This window comes from Anguilla anguilla, chromosome 5 (assembly GCF_013347855.1).
Source record: "Anguilla anguilla isolate fAngAng1 chromosome 5, fAngAng1.pri, whole genome shotgun sequence".
In the NCBI taxonomy this organism is placed as follows: domain Eukaryota; kingdom Metazoa; phylum Chordata; class Actinopteri; order Anguilliformes; family Anguillidae; genus Anguilla; species Anguilla anguilla.
This window is the reverse complement of record NC_049205.1, coordinates 1,907,411-1,928,759: the sequence shown is the minus strand read 5'-3', so window position 1 is coordinate 1,928,759 and position 21,349 is coordinate 1,907,411. Positions and strand designations below refer to the sequence as shown.

Here is a 21,349-nt window from a genome sequence, read left to right as displayed (position 1 = left end):
TTCAGCACAGTGTCAGTGCCGCTCAGCCCTGGGGTTCTGTTCTCTCTCTCTATCTCTGCCTCCCGCTCTCTCTCTCTCTGTCTCTCTCTCTCTCTCTCTCTCTGCCTCCCGCTCTCTCTCTCTCTCTCTGCCTCCCGCTCTCTGTCTCTCTCTCTCTCTCTCTCTGCCTCCCGCTCTCTCTCTCTCTCTCTCACACGTCCCTGTTTTCCAGCCTGCATCCTGGCCCTCTGTCTGCAGGAGTCTGCAGTAAATCAGGAAAAGGTTCCGCACACGCAAGCCTCGGTCCTTCCTCGCGCGCAGAAATCTCGCCCAACCTCCTTTTCCAGTTTCTGGCTGACCGGCGTAGCACGTTAGCCAGTGGACGGCTGCCAGTCCCACTGCAGCAGGGGAACACAAAGGGTGGCTGACCGGCGTAGCACGTTAGCCAGCGAACGGCTGCCAGTCCCACTGCAGCAGGGGAACACAAAGGGTGGCTGACCGGCGTAGCACGTTAGCCAGCGAACGGCTGCCAGTCCCACTGCAGCAGGGGAACACAAAGGGCCATTCCTCGCGGATGGGCTAAGCGCGCTCACTGCTGCAGAGACGGCCGATCCGGTTCACATGGGGATCAGTGAACCTGCGCAGCGCAGGGTCAGGGTCACAGGGCATCAGCATGAGCTTCACCTCCAGAACACAGGACAGCGGCCTGGGGGGTGTGATAGTCTCAGTTTGACTTGCTTCGCAACACTGACTGCAGACCGCTATTCACTTACAACACGTAAATGTAACGCAGCCCTGCTGTATTGATTCCTGATCACACGGAGCGTTCTGTCCGTATCCTGGGGCGACGGTCAGCCTAAATTAACGACGAGCCGCGTGATTCGTCTACGACTGCCTGGACATCTTCGCTCAGACATCCCACAACCCCGCGGGGCAGCCTCCTTCGCGGACGGAAAGCTCAGCTCCAGACTCATTTTTCTCAGAAAGCAGCAGGACCTGCTGAGTTTCAGGCCGTCCTGAACTACGGCTGCACGTTGAGATCCATTCGTTTTCCCTCTCAGGGCAAGTCAAGATGTTTATTACCGCACCGTAGTTTTATACAAAACATAATTCAGACGCATTAAACAAAAACAGGATTAAAATAACAGGCTGCTCCATCCAACAGGGTGCTTCTGCAAATGTTAGCGAAATGTCGCTTGTTTTTTTTGCGCGTGCGTGCGCATGTGTATGTGAGTGTGTGTGAGTATGTGAGTGTGTGTGTGAGTGTGTGTGTGTGTATATGTATCTGTGAGTATGTGAGTGTGTGTGTGTGTGTGAGTGTATATGTATCTGTGAGTATGTGAGTGTGTGTGTGTGTGTGTATCTGTGAGTATGTGAGTGTGTGTGAGTATGTGAGTGTGTGTGAGTGTGTGAGTGTGTGTGTATCTGTGAGTATGTGTGTGTGTGTGTGTGAGTGTGTGAGTGTATATGTATCTGTGAGTATGTGAGTATGTGAGTGTGTGTGAGTATGTGAGTGTGTGTGTATCTGTGAGTATGTGAGTGTGTGTGTGTGTGTGTGAGTGTATAGGTATCTGTGAGTATGTGAGTGTGTGTGTGTGTGTGTGAGTGTGTGTGTATCTGTGAGTATGTGAGTATGTGAGTGTGAGTATGTGAGTATGTGAGTGTGTGTGAGTGTGTGAGTGTATATGTATCTGTGAGTATGTGAGTGTGTGTGTGTGTGTGTGAGTGTGTGAGTGTGTGTGTGAGTGTATAGGTATCTGTGAGTATGTGAGAGTGTGAGTGTGAGTATGTGAGTGTGTGTATCTGTGAGTATGTGAGTATGTGAGTGTGAGTATGTGAGTGTGTGTGTGTATGTGAGTGTGTGTGTGAGGCTGAGGGGTTCTGAAGCTCTGCTAATGAGGGCGATGTCAGCCCCAGCTCTGGGTCCTCATTAAGGGGACGGCAGCGCTGCTCGCTCACACAAAGCAGGCTCTGTTAGGCGCCATCGCGGCCCGCGGCCCGCAGAGGAGCGTTCACGGGACGGGGAGCCAAAGGTAGAGCGGAACAAAACCCGCAGCCCCCTAAAGCCGCGGGGCCAATAAGGGAATAACGTGTGAAATGAACAAACAGGGCAGGCCAGCAGACTGTGCTGTATACCCACTGCATCAGCGTACAGCTGGAGGGTGGACCACCAAAAATCATAAGTACATTTTTAAAAAGCTGATGAAAATGACAAACAAAACAACAAAATAATAATCATATTTCCCTGGACTTCCACCATGCCATATATTAATATTTTCAGTTCTTTTGTCATTTCTGTGGAACTGCACTCTTCATGGCTACCTAGTTATGAGAAAGAGCGTAAAGCAACCTGAGAGAAAACATAAATGAGCCTGTCTCGGACCCGTGCGGATGTTATTCCTTTGGAAAACTGGATAGCTCACATCTATTCCTGTACCTTGTTCAGTTCACAAAGCTTCAAGTACAATGAGCCAAGATATCCATCCTCAGCCAACCAGCAGTAATTAATTCAATTATCTCGTGTTTGTGTTAGCAACTAAACTACGGAAACGTCTTGAGCTGATCTTATCCACACGGCATTTACCGTTTCTCTGGATGGTCTCCACTGTCTGACTGCTTGCACACAGACATGCATTTCCTTCTCTGTGTCTTTTTCTCTCCGTTTATACGGCTGAAAGGACTACTCCATCGAGGCCTCAGAGCGAGGCTGCATCTGGGCTGGTCTGCGCTAGCAGGCTAACAACATTGCGGTTACAAAGCTAACGTTCCTGTAATGTAACAGAAGGTGCTGTCTATGATGTAACTGTAGGTGCTGTCTGTGATGTAACAGAAGGTGCTGTCTGTGATGTAACAGAAGGTGCTGTCTGTGATGTAACAGAAGGTGCTGTCTGTGATGTAACAGTAGGTGATGTCTGTGATGTAACAGAAGGTGCTGTCTGTGATGGAACAGTAGGTGCTGTCTGTGATGTAACAGAAGGTGCTGTCTGTGATGTAACAGTAGGTGTTGTCTGTGATGTAACAGTAGGTGCGGTCTGTGATGTAACTGTAGGTGCTGTCTGTGATGGAACAGTAGGTGCTGTCTGTGATGTAACAGTAGGTGCTGTCTGTGATGTAACAGAAGGTTCTGTCTGTGATGGAACAGTAGGTGCTGTCTGTGATGGAACAGTAGGTGCTGTCTGTGATGGAACAGAAGGTGCTGTCTGTGATGGAACAGTAGGTGCTGTCTGTGATGTAACAGAAGGTGCTGTCTGTGATGTAACAGAAGGTGCTGTCTGTGATGTAACAGAAGGTGCTGTCTGTGATGTAACAGACGTGTCTGAGGTGCTTTTTGGCCGGTAGTGGTTAAATCTCAGCCCTCTCTCTGGCGGGCGTGTGCGGAAGGCGGCCTACCTCCAGGTCATCCAGAGAGCGGGCCAGGCTGAGGCGTTTGGACCGGCCGAAGGACCGCCTCCCGGAGGAGCGCAGAGGCAGCTGGGGGAACCCCACGGTGACGCCCCGAAACCTGGAGCCCTGCAGGGGGAGAAGGAGAGTGCGGTCAGGACGGGCGTCGCTGCCAAACCGGGCGCCGCTGGCCTGCAGCCCGGAGCGACTCGGCGGACTGATCCCTACAGTTCATTCAGAAGAAATGCAGTTACTGATGAATAACCAAGTCCAGCCACTTCCACCATGTCAGTGTTTTATAAACTGACAGCACACAAGTTCACAGCTTCACTCATAAAATGTGCCATTCTGTACCCCCTACTGAACGGGTCTTTACAGCCGAACAACTAAACTCCACTCCCAAGATAAAAACAGAATGCGACAGAAACAGAAACTGTCAGTCGAGCTTCACTGCTTTGATGTGGGAAAACGCTGCCAGTTATAGCTAAGACTGCCCAAGCTTTTACATAACCATGATTAAAACACACTCTGCCCAGTGCATTAGGCCGTTTAGATCTTCAGCTAAACAAACATGCCCAGGGCAGCGATGAGGAATAGGCTTTTTAGGGCTGTCTTGGCAGGGGAGGGCTGCGGGTTCAAGTCCCAGATGGCAAAGCAGCTCTCTGGAGAAAACCTTGCTGGGATTCCCAGCAAAATATAGAAAAGGGCTTCTTCACTTAGATTCAGAGAAACGGAACAAACTGTAAAGCATTTCTCGGTACCTTCCGCGAATCCCCCCAGCTGCTTAGTTTCAGGACAATGCAATTTCATTAAGGTCACTTAAAGGTTAAGGAAGAAAAGTAACCATTCCCTGGGTACAGCACACAGACTGCGAGATCAGCGCAGTGAACTTTTCATCGTGTCCCACTCACTGCATCTGCACCGCAGAACGCAGCGCTTCTGGGGAGTTAGGCAACGGTTACATATTTATGTCACCACAGGCCATTCGGCATGCAGACACACGCTAACATTCTTCCTGCTTCACCCCGCTACTCCTGTCAATCCCACATTTAACTGCGTTCAGCGGCTCGAGAAGGAGACGAACAGCAGGGGAAGACAGGAGCAGAGGTACAGCGTTTATCCACGGCCCAAACAAAACGGTCTGTGACTTATATTTGAGAGCATGCACAAAAGCATGGTGTGTTCAGTACATAAGCTCTGGGGTTTGGCTGGTCTTTGGTGTGTTCAGTACATAAGCTCTGGGGTTTGGATGTGGTGTTCAGAGCACCAGCTCCAGAGCAAACGGGCGCAGATTTGAGGGTGGCCCAGGCGCTGGGGTTCTCATTTTTTGGGGACGCCCTGGTTCCTGGTTCTGCGTTCTCCTCTGAAGTGGGACGGCGCCCATCCAGCTGAACCACGCAGAGACTTCCTGCGTATCTGAAGATCAACAGGGCCGCTTCGCCCTCTCAGAAACGCTTCCTGTTTACAACAGGCTCAGACCGCACCGGTCAGAACCAAACACACACACACACACATACCTTACACACACACACACACACACCTTACACACACACACACATATCTTACACACACACACACACCTTACACACACACACACACACATACCTTACACACACACACACACATACCTTACACACACACACACACCTTACACACACACACACACACACACACACACACATACCTTACACACACACACACACATACCTTACACACACACACACACCTTACACACACACACACACACACACACCTTACACACACACACACACCTTACACACACACACACACACACACACACCTTACACACACACATATCTTATACACACACACTCACACACACACACGCACACATACCTTACACACACACATACACACACACACACCTTACACATACACACACACACACACACACACCTTACACACACTCACACACACTCTCACACACACACACACTCACACACTGGACTACACCGTGATGCTAAACGTAGCGCAGCCAGCGGCCTTCACCGCGGATTCACTGCCCCGCCCCTCCCAACCACAACACGCCCCAGCTCCAATCACAGCAGGGAGTTCACTGCTCCGCATTCTGCAGATGGAAAGTTTTCAGACAGCCTTTTCCAGCAAGTTTAAGCAGGATCTGCAGACACAACGCAGGGCAAACAGACCGTTCAGGCACACCCACTTCATAAATTAGCCATTCATAACAATACTCAGAGTACACACTCCACATTTAGTCTAACATTTTTATTTTGTGGAAAAGATTTATAACCCATAACAACATTTCGACATCACAAATTGATAAAACTGAATATAAAGTTATAGCTAACGTGTCTATACTTCATTGAACGTACAGTGTTCTTGTGCATGTGCATTCTTGTTTCCGAGAAGATTTTATGACATGGCATTCTCTGAAAAGAACATTTATCTTGAAAGACTTTGGACAGTAAACCAGAGACACCTAGTGGCCATACAGGAGCATGACAGACACAACCACGCGACCGCATTAAAATCACTCACAGATGCTCTTACGCAGGGAGAGCTTGAGGGAGGTTCATCTGTGACTGCACGTGTACAGCAGGGGATTATGAAAAATGAAATGATATTCAGTTTGATAAATGATTGAGAAACCACCGCTCCGGGTCAAAATCCATGCATCTTCTCCTGAGCCTCCTGTATTGACCTCAGAGCAGCACATCACCATGACCCATGAAGCGCATGTGAGAGAGTGTGTGTGTGTGTGTGTGTGTGTGTGTGTGTAAGAGAGAGTGAGTGTGTGCGAGTGTGCATGTGAGTGTGTGTGTGTAAGAGAGAGTGAGTGTGTGTGAGTGTGCATGTGAGTGCGTGTGTGTGAGAGTATGTGAGAGAGAATTTGTGCGTGCCTGTGCATGCGTGAGTGTGTGTGTGTTTGCCGTCGGCAACACCATTTTATTGACTAAATATAAAGAACACAAGGCTGTCTGCAGACTCTACTCCACTCCCGTTTGAGCGCTCAGGCCCAGCGCACAGAGGGGAGGCTAATCACCCTGACCAGGCTACTAGGAATGCCTGTTTAATCAATACAATGTCAAAATCTTTTCAAATTAAAATAAAATCAATACACTTCCATAGAGCCGTGAGCGTGCTGCTCAAGAACCTGGAGAACAGACGGGAGAAAAAGAGAAAAAGAGAAAAACAAACAGAGTCACCGGTGCCTAGCGCTTCACAGTTCCGAAGGCTGCTTCTCCAGCTCCCGAATCTTTGGATAAGCGCCATTCTGACTGCAATGTGACACTGAAGTAAGAATATCCCGTGTCCGCCACTGACGGCAGAGCGTACTGCATCTGGCACGCGCTTTGTGTGTTACTTCATCTCAGCGGTAATGAATCGCCATGCTATAGCGATGCCAAGCCTTTAGATCTGGACTAAGAGAGGTCTTCTCAGCAGCGTTCTATGGTAAACACATAATAGCCTGCATTTATAACCCCGTTAACTGTAAAATGTTACGCTTATTTAGCGGGCTCTGAGGAGAAATGCATGCATTCCTGCACCAACACGGCCGGTACGCTGTGTGTGTTGAGTATGTGATGAAGTGGTACGCTGTGTGTGTTGAGTATGTGATGAAGTGGTACGCTCTGTGTGTTGAGTATGTGATGAAGTGGTACGCTGTGTGTGTTGAGTATGTGATGAAGTGGTACGCTGTGTGTGTTGAGTATGTGATGAAGTGGTACGCTCTGTGTGTTGAGTATGTGATGAAGTGGTACGCTGTGTGTGTTGAGTATGTGATGAAGTGGTACGCTCTGTGTGTTGAGTATGTGATGAAGTGGTACGCTCTGTGTGTTGAGTATGTGATGAAGTGGTACGCTCTGTGTGTTGAGTATGTGATGAAGTGGCATGCTCTCTGTGTTGAGTATGTGATGAAGTGGTACGCTCTGTGTGTTGAGTATGTGATGAAGTGGTACGCTGTGTGTGTTGAGTATGTGATGAAGTGGTACGCTCTGTGTGTTGAGTATGTGATGAAGTGGTACGCTCTGTGTGTTGAGTATGTGATGAAGTGGCATGCTCTCTGTGTTAAGTATGTGATGATGCACGCCTGCGTTCCCTCCGCTCCGCTGTCATCTTTGAAGTGTTAAGAGCTGACCTCTGAGACGGGGGAAGTATCCATGGCAACGATGTTTGATCTCGCGGCGCGGCGAGGGAGGCTGACAGACGGAGGAGGCGCGATGCCGCCGCTCTGAGAGTAACCGCTCAAACCGCTTTACTCGCTGCCCCCCCCCCCCACCCCCCCCCGGAAGGAATCCGACATGCGGCGCTGGGCGGGAGTTATCCGACTCAAACCCCGCCGAGCCGTGACCCCCCCCCCCCCCCCCCCCCCGAGGCGTGACCAGCCCCCGCTAATCCCTGACCGTGCGCGGGAGGCCAGGGTGAAGCCCACCTCCAATTGTTCCATTTAAAACAGAACTTTTTGGGTTCTTTTCAAACAGACTGACCTTCTGAAAACAGGAAATCACTGATCCATAAACAGCACAATTCAGCAAATGAAATATTTACTCCAAATGAGTAAATAATCCAGCTGCTAACAGGATGCCGAGGTTTAGGCTAATTCTTCCTTTCCAGACCTTACATGTGGATTATTTCCACATTTTTCAGCATACTGAGAGAGGACAGGAGGAGGGAAAGAATCTAATCATTTAGTTTGAGAACTAATCAAGTTACACAAAAAATCTGATTGAAAGGGGTCACGTTTGAAATTAGTTACACCACATAAAAAAATGAAAAGATCCTGTGAGAAATACAGGGAGGAAATTAAAAGAAAGCAAGAAAAAAAACAAGAGGACAGTTGCCTTGTAGACAGTGTGTACAGATGACTTACCGTTTAATAATGAATGATGTGTTTGAGGCTGGAGAATGAGAGTCCAGTCCTTCACAATTACGCTTTGTAGCTTGCGGTAGCTAAACCGCATGCTAAGCTAGCCAGCGCGCTGGAATGGAGCCGCCAGTCACGAAGTCAAAGGCACACGCTGGAGTTCAAACGCAGGGCACGAGCCGGCACACTCCCACCGGCCCCTACGGCTAAGCAGGCACGATGCTGCCGCTCCGAGCGTTGCCCTGGCAACAAGCGCACGCACCGCCGCCGCGATCTGTACTGCCAACGGCACGCTATCACTCAAAAAGTCACCTAAAATGGAGGTGCCACATTTCACACTCATTTTAACTTCTAAAATAGCAAAACTTTTGATGCTTCAGTTACATTACGAACAAGAATTGTTTTATTCATGAATATGGCTATTCAAGGACACACATGTGGAGCTGGAAGCTTGTTTTTACCAAGTTAGAGTTTCCCTCCAATACACACACACACACTGCGGTGTGAGAAAAGTCCTGTGTGTGTCATGCAAGCTCCATCAGCCAGCAGAAAGGGTTAGCAGAGGACAAGAGAAAGCCCGTTTAATTTCAAACTCTCCAGCAGAAGGCTTGAGCAGCAGACATGAGAAAGTCAAGGAGACAGAAAGAGTTGAACAGTTTTATTTCTCCTACCTTCTTCTCGGCATCCCTGCCGTGCTTCCCCTGGAGCCTCTCTCTGAAGGCCCGGTCCGCCCCGAACAGCTTCCTGGCCCACTCGTCCTTCTGCGCGCCGGGCCGGGGGGGCTGGGCCGGCTCCCCCGCCGCGCGGTACCGGTCCGCGGGGATCTTGCTCATGGGGGGGGGCAGGGTGCTGCAGTTGGCGCTGGACCAGCCGTCGGTGGACTCCGCGCAGGAGTCCCGGTCGCTGCCCCGCCCGCGGCGCCAGTCTCTGAGGACGTGCACCGGGAGCCAGCGCTGCCCGCCGCCGCTGTGGCCAGCCTCGGCCCCGCCCGCCTTCTTCCCGCGCGAGGGATGAGCCCGAGGGGGCGGGGCCGGGGGCGGGGCCGGGGGCTCTGTCCTGGGGGGGCCGGGTGCTCTGCCGCCGAGCGCAGACGGATCGGGGTAGGGGGGCGGCGGCTCCGGGGGGTGGCGCTTGGTGTCCGGGTCGTAGCGGTAGCCGTTGTGGGGGGGCCCCGCCGCGGGGGCGTGCCGGTTCGGGCCGGCCCCCAGGTCCACCAGGAGGACCCGGCCGCTCTGCTCCTCGGGCAGGAAGTGGCCGATGCCGCTGTCGCTGTTGCTGCTGGTGCTGTGGTTCAGCTGCGCGTCCAGGTCCCCGTCCAGAAAGGCCCGCGCCCGCACGCCCTCGATGGACTCCCCCATGTCGCGGTACAGCACCGACACGAACTGCAGCACGGGCTGCGAGGTCGGGGGGAACTCCAGGCAGCCGCCCGTGTCGGGGTCGGGGGTGCAGGCGAAACCGAAGCGGCGGGCCACGCCCTGGTGGGCTGTGTGGTGGCACAGCTCGGGGTCCACGGTGAAGACATGGCAGGACGTCCTGAGGCCCCCCTCCTCCTCCTCCCCTGCCGCCCGCGCCAGCCCGCCGTCGTCGGGCACCTGCATGGTGACCAGGCCGAAGAAGCGGCGGTCGTCGGGGCAGACGGCGCTGAAGGCCAGCTTGTCGGCGGGGTAGGTGGCGAGGACGCCGCCGCGGTCGCTGCAGAGCCGCACGCCGTCGCGCGCGATCCTCATCATCACCAGCGCGTGGACGCGCTGCTCGGCCCGCAGGCGCCGCATGCAGCCGCGGATGGCCTGCAGGCTGGCGCTCTCCAGGCTGGCCCCCGCCGACGCCAGCTCGATGGAGCCCAGGTAGCCCACGACCATGCCCACGTTCGGCTCGTCCAGCGCACAGTCGCCCCGCCAGGGGCTCCCGAACGCGCCCGCCAACACCGAGTCGCCGTTCAGGACTCCGGCCGCCTCCTCCTCCTCCTCCAGCGAGTCGCGGTAGCTCTTAGCGCTGCCGCTCCGCGCGCGGTGGAAGTCCGGCTCAGACCGCGGTCGCGGTTTAGCGGCGGCCGCGGGGGGGTGAGCGGCGCTCTCCAGCATCATGCCGAAAATGCCCCCGGCCTGCATGTCGGCCACCACCCTCTCCGCCCTGCTGATGCCCAGCGTCCTGGCGTCCATCTTGGGCCGGAAGCGGGCGGCTCTGCTCGGGGGCGACCCCAGCTCCTCGTCGCTGGAGCAGGAGTCCGGCGGGCCGTCGCCAGGGGCGACCACCAGGCGCAGGACGGCGTGGCAGCGGCCCACCAGCTCCACCACGTCGGCGTGCGGGGCCCGGGACACGTCGGTCTGGTTCACGCTCAGGACGCGGTCTCCGGGCCTCAGGCCCGCGCGGCGGCCGGGGCTGCCTCTGAGCACGCTGCTGAGCACGCAGGGGGCCTGACCCGACAGCGTGAAGCCGTACCCGCCCCGCCCCCGTGCCAGCTCCACGCTCCGCCCCCGCGCCACCTCCGCGCCCCGCCCCCGCGCCGCCGGGGGCGGGTTCACACGCCGCTTCGCCGTGTCGGCCCGTCGGAACATTTCACCCCCCCTTGCCCACCCCCCCCACTTCGCTTTTGCCAAGGACTCCAGAAATGCAGAGCAGGGAGGCTAAATGTCTCACAGGGGCGATACCGCCGCTTACCACCAGCACCACGGTGGCAAAATCATCTGCGCGTCAGCAGCAGGGCTTCCCAAGAGCACCTTTAAAAAGAAAGAGCAGGTTTTACACCCGATGCCAGACAGAAGATTTTAATCGAAACAGTGTTTATGGTAAACAAGGCTGCAGGGTCGTACAGCCTACATGCACAGAAATTCAGCTACATGACAGGAATGGGAGATCAAAAGCAATGCAACCCTCTGCACACACACAGTGCATTCTCCTATCAGAGGGAATATATTATTCAACATTCCTGATTTTTGTTGCTCAGTGAAATAATCCCATATAAAAAGTAAACTCATTTAATTGAAGTTCAACTCAATACTAAATGGTTGATTTCTATTACTAGGTTTCGCAATTATGTCTGCGTATGATAAGGTAAAAGGTTTATGTTTCTACATGCATATGACATGGTAAATGCAGCCTGTGCACAAAACCCCCACATTTCCCTTTTATTCTCGTTAATTCCCATATATTCCCGCAAATTCCTCTTAATTCCCGTGGAAGGTTTCCACCCCTGAATATTTCAGACATTTTGCAACCCTAACTACTAGATGTGGAAAAAATAAGTTTTTATTATCCATTACACACAACCACACCAGTTCCGGGTGGAATCGCACCCGTCTGCCCCAATGGCAAACGACGTGCATTTCAAATATGACGCGCTTTAGCGCACCTTCGGACAGGTAATGACATACCGCTAACTTTAGTCTAAACAGGTGCGCGGAAACATTAACACGAACTATGCAGATAACTTAGCTAATTTAACTAGGCAAACAACTTAGATAGCTACCCTCCTAGAAAATTGTCTACAGTGACAGAGGTAACATTAGCCTAACTATTAACTACTAGATGACAATAAATAATGCGAAGGCAAATTGTTACTGATTTTGTGAAGATGTGCAAATGGGTAACTAACTAGCACAGTATTATATTCAGCAACATATTAACAATATTTTTTCAAAGATCCATAGTCTACCGACATCCACCAACTGCTAGTAGGAGGCACGAGACAAAATTTCTGTTATAGCTAAGTTGACAAAAACAAATTGGTTATTTGCCCATTATAACTACTCTCATATCACCCTAATATTACTTTAGCTCAACTGAACATGAACAGACCAACGGCTTTAAGCAAGCATTAGAAACTTAGGTAAGTTAGATCTAGATAAGAAATGACCGTGAAATCGCGGTTTCATTCTACAAGTAAACTTGACCACACATATCCATATAATTACATCGGGACTCACATCTGCCAAGTTGTCCAGCACCGCAAACGTCTCATAGCATTTAGTAAACTTTTTTCCTTTTCTCCCCTAACTTAGCAAACACCGGAAAATTCACCCAACCTTGTCGGCTATCTTGCCCCGCCTCTACTTTCCCTTGGAATGTCAACCTACTGTAACCATGACACCGCAAAACCTTTAAGACTTTCATTCGCCGAACAAGTTGTCGATCACATTCAACATACTCTGAAATGTTATTGTTTACCATATGAAATTGACCACACTAGCTGTCACAGTTAGAACGACTGTGAAACGTATTCCACAGGTGTTTTAGTTAGCTTGCTTGCTAGCTAGCGTTAGCTGGCTATAATAAATTGGGGTTGTCACCTGGATAACCCCAACATTTCTGCAAACTGTTCAGCCAAGCGTTGAAAATGTTCGGTTAGTCTAACCGTTTTCATAGAATTTGAAAACACAGCGCGAGCAAGTCAACTGGCTAGCACTCAACTGCCTAATTTAATCTCATGCTTTCCGCATGTAGTAGACTACGTTTATTTTTTCATTAATTTTTTAACGTAGTTTTGAAACCTAGTTTGTTACATAACCGTAGCCAAATTGTTAGTCAACATTGCTTTGAAGTTAAACGTTACATCAATTTGTATATATATATATATATATATATAGGCTAGCTATCGACAACTAATTAAAATAAAGGGAATAGACTATCATTAGACTAGCTATAACGTTACTAACCAATTCGAGTTTGTAGCCGAATAAGGTTAATTTAACAGCTATGTTAGGGCTTGAAACTTTACTTGTAAACAAGTTAACTCGCTCACAAAACAAAGCAATTAAACAGGATTCATTGATTTAGAAATCTACCGATCTTACAGTAAACGTCAGCGCTGTCCAGTCCGAACGCATGGTCTCTCCCAAAGCGAGGCATCTCGGCAGGGTAAGTAAACAAAAAACAGAGCAACGGTTACACGGACAACCACGTGACTCTGGCCATTGTAAAATGACTCCCAAAAATAGACTGGGATACAGCAGGATTCGTTGAATTTACCCGTTTGCATCTTTGTTTTACTAACTTTGACAGTCACACACTCGTGGTGTGTGTGCAAGGTATATAATTCGATTTCAAGAGGCAGAAATACCTCATTTATGTACCTTATTTGCAACCCCTCTATCACCAACCTTGATAATGCGGCGCGAATCCGTTTTCAGTCGCTTTATATATGCCAATCAGCCACTGCGAAATAACACGACTGAACAATAGGCCTACCTAGTTTGACTGCCATGGTTTTCAGTCGTGTTAGCTTCAAACTTTGTTTCACGTCACCTGCAGCTTAATTCATCACACGGATTACTTTGCAATGAGGAGGTGGAAAGGAGTTTTGTTTAAATGGCAAGCATTGCTGTTTCCAAGTTCCCTTGTAAAACAAAAACGTTTCCACAACTGACAATTTAAAGTTTGAGTTAAAATGGGGAAACTAAATAAAACATTCTCAAAAAAGCAGCCCTTCATCCACAAATATAAACTGAGTTTCTGTCATCACCATCAGGCTGCAAACAGCAGAGTTCGGGTGATGGAATTTCTGGTTCAGGGATATACCATTCAATGTAAAGCACAGAGAACTGGCTATTTTGTTTAATACATTTACAGCATCTGGTGGGAGTTTGAAAGCAAAGTACCTTCCCTTGTAGAGATCACTTCTCCCAGAAGTCTTTGTGCTCTGGGAAGTATCCCAGTTGGGTGTGGCCAGGGACCAAGGAATGGCCTCTGGATCAGATTCAGATGGCTTGTTCTACTGGGATTGCGATTTGTGCAGGGTCCAGAGGCCTTGGAAGAAGTCTAGGCTTCCTCTGAAATACAGTCGCCTGGGTAACAGGGCAATTCCCTGTCCCAGTACACTTAATTTTCCTGCTGGAAGACTGCGGGGGGATTTACAGAGTAGGTCATGTGATAACTTGACCTATCCCATCCCTCCCCTTAGCAGGGCTATCCCATGGCTGTATTTTGTTAACCCATTAATGTCAATGCTTATTTATGTTTTTTCTTGTCTTTTTTTTTTGTAAAACTTGCAGTTCCTCAGTAGAATATGTTCTTCCAATTTTTCATACATGTAAACGCACGCATATTAATTCCAATACGAAATCCCAATGTTCTTGGCATTCCAGTGGTGGACATTCTGGCCTATTGAGTCTTTCCAGGTTCTTTGTTTATTGTTGACATTCTTTCAATCATGCATTTATTATTTTATAACCAAGCCTTTACATTTTAGAGTATCACCATAACAAAAAAATTGGACTACCCCCAGTACTCAGCATGCTTTTAACAGGGCCAGATCTAAATCAGTATTTTAGCTCCTTGACGAGTAAGTTTTTTGGATTTTTTTCTCTCCAAATTTCTAAGTCAGTGTTCTAGAACTCCACTCCTTCCAGTTACCAGCAGTGATTGTTTCATCAGCATTAGAATGTTACATGTTACAACATTCTAATTGATTATTTGTTATTTTACACAAAGCATTAAACAGACTGAATTCAACTTGATATTATGTATGTTTGCTGTAGTAAGGAAAGCTGCGTGCTTTTTGCCCTGGATAAGGGAACCGTAATTAATACCACCTCCACTCTTACCCAGGGTGCAACTGAGAAATACATGATACGGCTAAGATGGACAAGAACTGTGAAACTCATTTCTGGCCAGAGGAGACATTTAAAGATTTATGAGGATTTTACAAAGAGATGCAACCGACAAATGGAGTTTTTACAGCACTGCAGCATTAAAAAGAAAGAGAAACACAATGGAGGTAAAAGATCCAAAACAAGCAATTAAACTAATTAAGACTGTCCAGTTGTTCGATCATCTACCAGTTTTCCCCAAAAATCTTTCAGTCTGTCAATTTCAGCTAAAGTTGTGTTTCAATTTGATGTATTCATCAGCCATACATGGCCTTATCAGGCTGTACAGTCTTCACCACAAGTTAGTTTCAGTGAACTGCGTTAGCACATAAGAGCTTACGCTAACAGAAATTTATACCACATCCCCGTATTCTTTAAAACACTTTATTATTATTTTTTTCACATGATATTTTCCAGTCACTTACAGAATTAAAATAAGACATAGTTAATTATATCCAGTCTTTTCTTGCAGTAAGAAAGCGGAGGGACAGCGGGGTCCTGTAGGGGGGCTCAGGAGCTGCATCCTCACACCCTCACTGAGCAGCAGACCCCGCCCAGACTGCACATACAGACGAGCCAGCGCTCCCGTTAACACACCTGCCAGTGTGTGTGTGGCACACCTGACCAGAGCACACCTGAGGTATACCTGACCAGAGTACACCTGACTGAGATATACCTGACCAGAGCACACCTGTGGTATACCTGACCAGAGCACACCTGAGGCACACCTGACCAGAGCACACCTGAGGTATACCTGACCAGAGCACACCTGAGGCACACCTGACCAGAGCACACCTGAGGCACACCTGACCAGAGCACACCTGAGGTATACCTGACCAGAGCACACCTGGACTCCCTACCCATTTGATCAAATACAAAAACTTAAATATGAATGGACTGACAAATAAAAAAAACAATGTATAAAATATCACCCACCCTGCACCCCACCCCCCACCCCACCCCAAAAAAAGACTACCATCTGAACCTGAGCAGTGCCAAATCCACCAATCCCTCCATCTTCCCTGAAGCAAGGCATTATGGGAATGTCTGAACACTTTTCACCGTGACATGAGGTCAGCTGATCAACGGATCCAGCAGGAGAGGAAGAGGCACACTGACGTGCCCGGAATACAAAAACAATCCTGCAGGTGCACCATCTAGTCAAATTCAAAAAAAATCTAATAACCTAATAATAAAGGAAAATCTTCTGAGAGGAAAAACATTTTTCGGCACGATTGCTTGCAAATGCGGTAAACTGCTAAGTAAGGATATGGGGAGGTTCCTGTAACCAGAATCTGGCCTCTCTCAAGAAGTGACCCAGGGGTATGAGCACCAGCCTATTCTTCACTCGGTAACCTAAGTTACATGATTCTTGAAAACCAGCGACGACGTAGGGCTGCTTATCCTCCCACTTACTGCATTAAGGCAGCACCCTGACTCACACTGCGAGTCAGACAAACCCGTTACATCACTCCTCACAGTACAATTAACCAATCCCACGAGGTGCTCATAATGACGAGCATTCGGTGATTAGTGATTAGATCTTCAGGGTGACACACAAAGTTGTCTTAAGACTTTTTATCCATGTGAACCTCACGTCTAAATGCAAACGGGCTGAATTTGGTCACTGAGATGAATGTGGGGTGTTTCCACGTTGCTGAAAGAAGGAAATGTGAATTAAAGATCAGAAAAATGCAAAAAAAAAGGGCTGAACAGTTTTCATGATTTTGCCGCCACCCCAGGACTATGTTCTCATGGTAACCACGTCCCCCCCCCCCCCCCCCCCCCCGCATCAGCAGTCTCGGACAAGTCTGCCCAACGCAACATAAAAACAAAAGAAAAATCATACATTTAAAATTTCATTTAAAAGCAAGGTGTAGCATGCTTCAGGTGCATTATATGAAAACATTCAGTCTCTGTGTAAGACGTGTATTTACAGCTAAGCACCACCCATTAAAACATCCATTTTAAATGGGGACATACGCTCACCTGTGTAGCCGCGATTTAAGCACAAGCGATGCTGTACCAATTCAGTAGTTTCATTACTGATTATCGTGGACAGTTAGGGTTCAAATGAGGACATTTCAGACGACACAGAGAAGGTGCAAACTCCGGTACTCATGATCATGTGCAGTTTGGAAAAGGGGGAAACATTCAGAAACTCTGTTTTTACTCATTCCAGTACTGTTTTTCTGCTCTTAGACCCAGAACAGCATGCGCAGTGTGTTTCACACCAGTGCATTTTACACTAAATCGTAATCGTAAAGATAAATCATTCAGAGATGCATCCAGGCAGTACCATCGCATCACACATCCCGAGCATGATCATACAGAGAAATTAAAAATAACAAACTTGCTTGTTTTTGTTCAGATACAAACATACACAATGCCAAATAACGTGTAGGGAATGTAGAAATTGAAACATGCCAACTGTGACTGTTCCTCTTGCCTGTGGCGTTCTCAGCCATCAATATGGCCACATACTGTAAGCATCTTATTTGGAGAGGAATATTTAACCTCTGCTTTCCTTGTTCTCATACTCTCAACATTGAAGGGTAAAATGGAATTAAAAATCTCAAATTGACTCTATCAAACAGGGTTTTAGTCCTTCCTGTGGACAGCCCTTTATCATTTTACAATCTTTTCAGTCTTCTGTAACAAAAAAAAAGCACCAAAAAAATAGAATTATTTTCCTTAATTCTTTAAATATAGAACATCCTCTGTCTCTGTGACATGGCTTCAGTGTTCCCTCGGGGGGAAATGCGTGAGCACGCTCTCGCGCTCCAGTTTTATCTTCCGTCTGTGGTTCAGAGAGCAGGAAGAGCCCGGAGGGAGCAGAGTCGCTCGGTCCGTGTGGCTGAATCTCTCCGTCAGTCTGTCCGTCCGTCAGTCCGTCCGTCCGTCCGTCCGTCAGTCAGTCAGTCCGTCCGTCCGTCAGTCAGTCAGTCAGTCAGTCAGTCTGTCTGTCCGTCAGTCAGTCAGTCAGTCAGTCAGTCAGTCAGCCTGCGTTTCTCTGGCTTTGACGCCCTCCCTCTCTCTCTGTCTGTCTCCCTCTGTCCGTCTGTCTGTCCAGGCGGCGCTCGGTCAGAACGGGGTGACCCGGGGAACGCCCTGCAGGCAGCGGAGCAGCCGGTGGTACGGCCCCCCCGGCGAGGCCACCACCTCGAACACCGACTGGAAGGACCGGCGGTCCAGCTCCTCGTCGATCTGGTGCCGGTAGAAGTCCAAGCCCACCAGGCAGAAGAGGTTGACGTCCACCACGTCCGACTTGCCCATTCGGCTGATCACATGGGGCAGGCTGGGGGTGAAAGGGGTTAAGGGAGGTACAGGCTGACACCAGTGTCCCTCTGGAGCACAGCTACACCCTCTATATCCGGCATGCCACACCCTGTTCCTGGAGATCTACCCTCCTGTAGGTTTTCATTTTAACCCTAATCTGCCCCCCTTGATTCTATTAGCAGCTCAATGAGATCTCTGGCTGTTGAGTGAGGTGTGCCCTGTTAGGGCTGGAGTAAACACCTACAGGATGGCAGATCTCCAGAAATGGTTGGTCATCCCTGCTCCATGGTGTATTTAGGGAGTGTAGAGCAGTATGGGTGTATGGGTGTTTTTGGGGAGGATACAGTGCAGTATGGGTGTATGGTTGTATGGGTATGGGTGTTTCTGGGGAGGATACAGTGCAGTATGGGTGTATGGTTGTATGGGTGTTTTTGGGGAGGATACAGTGCAGTATGGGTATTGGTGTTTTTGGGGAGGATACAGTGCAGTATGGGTGTATGGGTGTATGGGTATGGGTGTTTTTGGGGAGGATACAGTGCAGTATGGGTGTATTGGTGTATGGGTGTTTTTGGGGAGGATACAGTGCTGAGATCCATTGGCTGGTTGAGGCGCTGACGAAGAAGCAGGACAGGCTCCACATCGCCATGGCGACGGGGGTCCTCTGGGTGAAGTTGGAGAGGGAGAGCAGGACCCAGTCCCGCACCATGGAGGACTGTCCCGTAGCGTGCAGCGTCTGGAACACCTGGGTTAGAGAGGGGGGGCGGAGTCACGCGGGCGCTGACACGCCTTCCCGCCGAAACACGCCTGAAACCTGCGCCCTACGCGGTCTGCCCCGGAGAGCGACTCCAGCCCCAGCGAATCGAACCCGTATCGCCCCAGCGGGGAAGCTGCTGTGCAGAGCAGGTCAAAGGAGCAAACTAACGGCCCTAACATGGAGGGGCAGAAGAGTGGAGAGCCAGACTCAGCTCCCTCCTGCTCTCACCCGAGTCCTTCAGCCGCTTCTCACTCAGGGGCCACATTCTGCTTTTATTCACAGGATGTCCAGTACACAATTAAGTGTGTGAATACAGACCCAAGAAGCTGAAGACAGCCAATCAGAGGCAGCCGATCAGAGGCAGCCAATCATCCGTTGACTAGTTTAATGATATCCGTCTGTCGCTAAGCCACTCACCTTGTAGACCACGGTGGCCATGAACTGGGGATAAGGCTGCTGGTTGGACAGGAACTCCCCGATGACCTTGTTCATCACATCCTGTGGAGGGAAGAAGTCGTCCAGGAACTGGGGCAGGATCCTGGAGACCACCCGCGCCTCGAAGGGGAAGCCCTTCCGTATCCTGGAAGAGCAGCGCATCGTCAGCGCAGAAATTCAGCAGGCGAGCCATCGCTGATAGAACCCGCGCTGGTTACTGTGCATGATGAGTCGCTAAGCATGTAGTACAGGGTAAGCCATGTGAAGCATTCAATGATTGGATAAACAGCATCACATGCTCTGGATTTGGACTAATCACAGTGTCTCTCTGAACAGGAGAGGGCAGACGCGTGTAACTTTCAAACAGCACAGACACGCGTGTACCTGTCAAACAGCACAGACACGCGTGTACCTGTCAAACAGCACAGACACGCGTGTACCTGTCAAACAGCACAGACACGCGTGTACCTGTCAAACTGCACAGACACGCGTGTGCCTGTCGAACAGCACAGAGACGCGTGTACCTGTCGAACAGCACAGAGACTCGCTCCATGGCCACGATGACGGACTCTGTGTCGGGGGCCGCAGTGTCTGCGTCGGCCGTCCGGCTGGGGCTGCATTTCTCCTTACCTGAGGAAGAGACAGAACACCTATGAACCTGTGCACAGGTGAGGAGGGAGTGAGGGCTCTGGTTACCTGTGTACATGCAGGTGAGCATCAGCCCTAGTGTGTGTGTGTGCGTGTGTGTGTGCATGTCTGTGCGTGTGTGTGTGTGTGTGTGTGTGTGTGCGTGCGTGTGTGTGTGTGGGTGTGCGCGTGTGTGTGCGCGCGTGTGTGTGTGTGTGCGTGCGTGTGTGTGTGCGTGCGCCTGTGTGTGTGTGCGTGTGTGTGTGTGTGTGTGTGTGCGTGTGCGTGCGTGCGTGCGTGCGCGCGTGTGTGTGTGTGTGTTTGTGAGGTTACCTGTGTACATGCAGGTGAGCATCAGCCCCAGGGCGGCCATGGCTCGGTGGGGGCTGGGCATGTTGACCCGGTCCACGCTCAGCTTGACCAGGGCCTCCCCGTCCAGACGGCACAGCTGCTCGGACAGCAGGAGGCGCTCCAGGCCCCGCAGCACGCAGTGGTACACCCCCGAGGGCGTGGCCTCTTCACTGGCCAATACCATCACTGCGCACACCTGCAGGGGGACGGGGGGGCGGGGGAGGGGGGGAGGAGGGAAACGGTTAATGTGACATTCCACGCCTCGGCGGAGTCTGCTGGGAACTTATTCCTCTTTTTCAGAAACAGTCGGTGCTGGCTAAACTCCTCCTCAAGCCCAAAATAACTGCGGCTGACTCAGACTGCGGCGGCCGCGCTCGCGCGCAACGTAGCGGCGTTGGCATGAGACAGGCGAGGTAGGCGTGACACGGACGCCGTGTGCCGCACGTGTCGTGCTGCGTGAGTCAGAGTTCCGGAAGGTTCCGTGCCACGCCTCACTGGACGGAAACCTCCGGATGCCTTCAGCTCTCCTTTCCAAAGATGGCGGCTCCTAGCGTGAGGGTGACAGAGAGGGCCAGTGCTAAACCGGCCCCTGGCCTAGCGAGCCCCACCCCCTCCCCCTGACTCCGCCCTCACCTGGATGATGCTGGCAGTGAACTCTGACCCCACGTCCAGCGAGTAGTTCTCCATCAGGTAGAAGGCCGCCGCACACATAACCAGGACGTGGTGCTGGTTGTGCAGACTGACGCAGCTGCAATAAATACACACACACAGAGACACACACACACACACACACACACACACAGAGGCACACACATATACACACACACACCCACACAGTCCATCACCACAAACTTTTACAGCATAAAATATGATTCCTGTCATAAACTACCATAAAACCTTTTATTATGCTATAAAATACTGTACCATAGATACTGATATGAAACCCATACATACAGCTTGTTCAGGAAGCCCTTAGCGCTTAGCGCTCATTAACACGGCCCTGAGTGAATAACCCTGGACAGACGCCCGCCACCCGCCTCTCAGTCAGACTGATAGGGGGTGTTTATTTTCAGAGAGGCGGGCAGCGGGGGAGGAGGGCGCTGACGGGCACCT

The 21,349-nt window shown here is 50.4% G+C and overlaps 2 protein-coding genes and 1 long non-coding RNA gene across 5 annotated transcripts in view; all 3 read right to left on the bottom strand.

Annotated features, from left to right (window-relative positions):
- The window catches only part of LOC118228115 (regulator of G-protein signaling 12-like), a 48,117-nt gene extending 35,039 nt beyond the window's left edge, over positions 1-13,078 (bottom strand). For 2 of the 3 annotated variants that reach the window (XM_035419411.1, XM_035419414.1), the window contains exons 1-3: positions 12,997-13,078; positions 8,878-10,923; positions 3,370-3,489 (exon numbers count right to left, since the gene is read on the bottom strand). In XM_035419411.1, coding sequence (XP_035275302.1) covers positions 3,370-3,489; positions 8,878-10,761 — 2,004 coding nt within the window. In that variant the 5' untranslated portion in view covers positions 10,762-10,923; positions 12,997-13,078. Of the gene's footprint in view, positions 1-3,369; positions 3,490-8,877; positions 10,924-12,129; positions 12,237-12,996 lie in introns of those variants that run through there. The other variant, XM_035419413.1, reaches the window with a different exon arrangement.
- Positions 13,079-15,158: 2,080 nt separating this feature from the next.
- Positions 15,159-17,726, bottom strand: LOC118228515. Its single transcript, XR_004765509.1, has 2 exons — positions 15,493-17,726; positions 15,159-15,436 (listed from the first exon to the last, which is right to left on the bottom strand). It is a non-coding gene; the product is annotated as an uncharacterized LOC118228515 (long non-coding RNA).
- Positions 17,727-17,741: 15 nt separating this feature from the next.
- Positions 17,742-21,349, bottom strand: part of LOC118228513 (huntingtin-like) — a 32,824-nt gene continuing 29,216 nt past the window's right edge. Inside the window, 6 exon segments of the mRNA XM_035420079.1 lie at positions 17,742-18,088; positions 18,651-18,811; positions 19,241-19,403; positions 19,783-19,888; positions 20,219-20,432; positions 20,870-20,984. Coding sequence (XP_035275970.1) covers positions 17,875-18,088; positions 18,651-18,811; positions 19,241-19,403; positions 19,783-19,888; positions 20,219-20,432; positions 20,870-20,984 — 973 coding nt within the window. The 3' untranslated portion in view covers positions 17,742-17,874.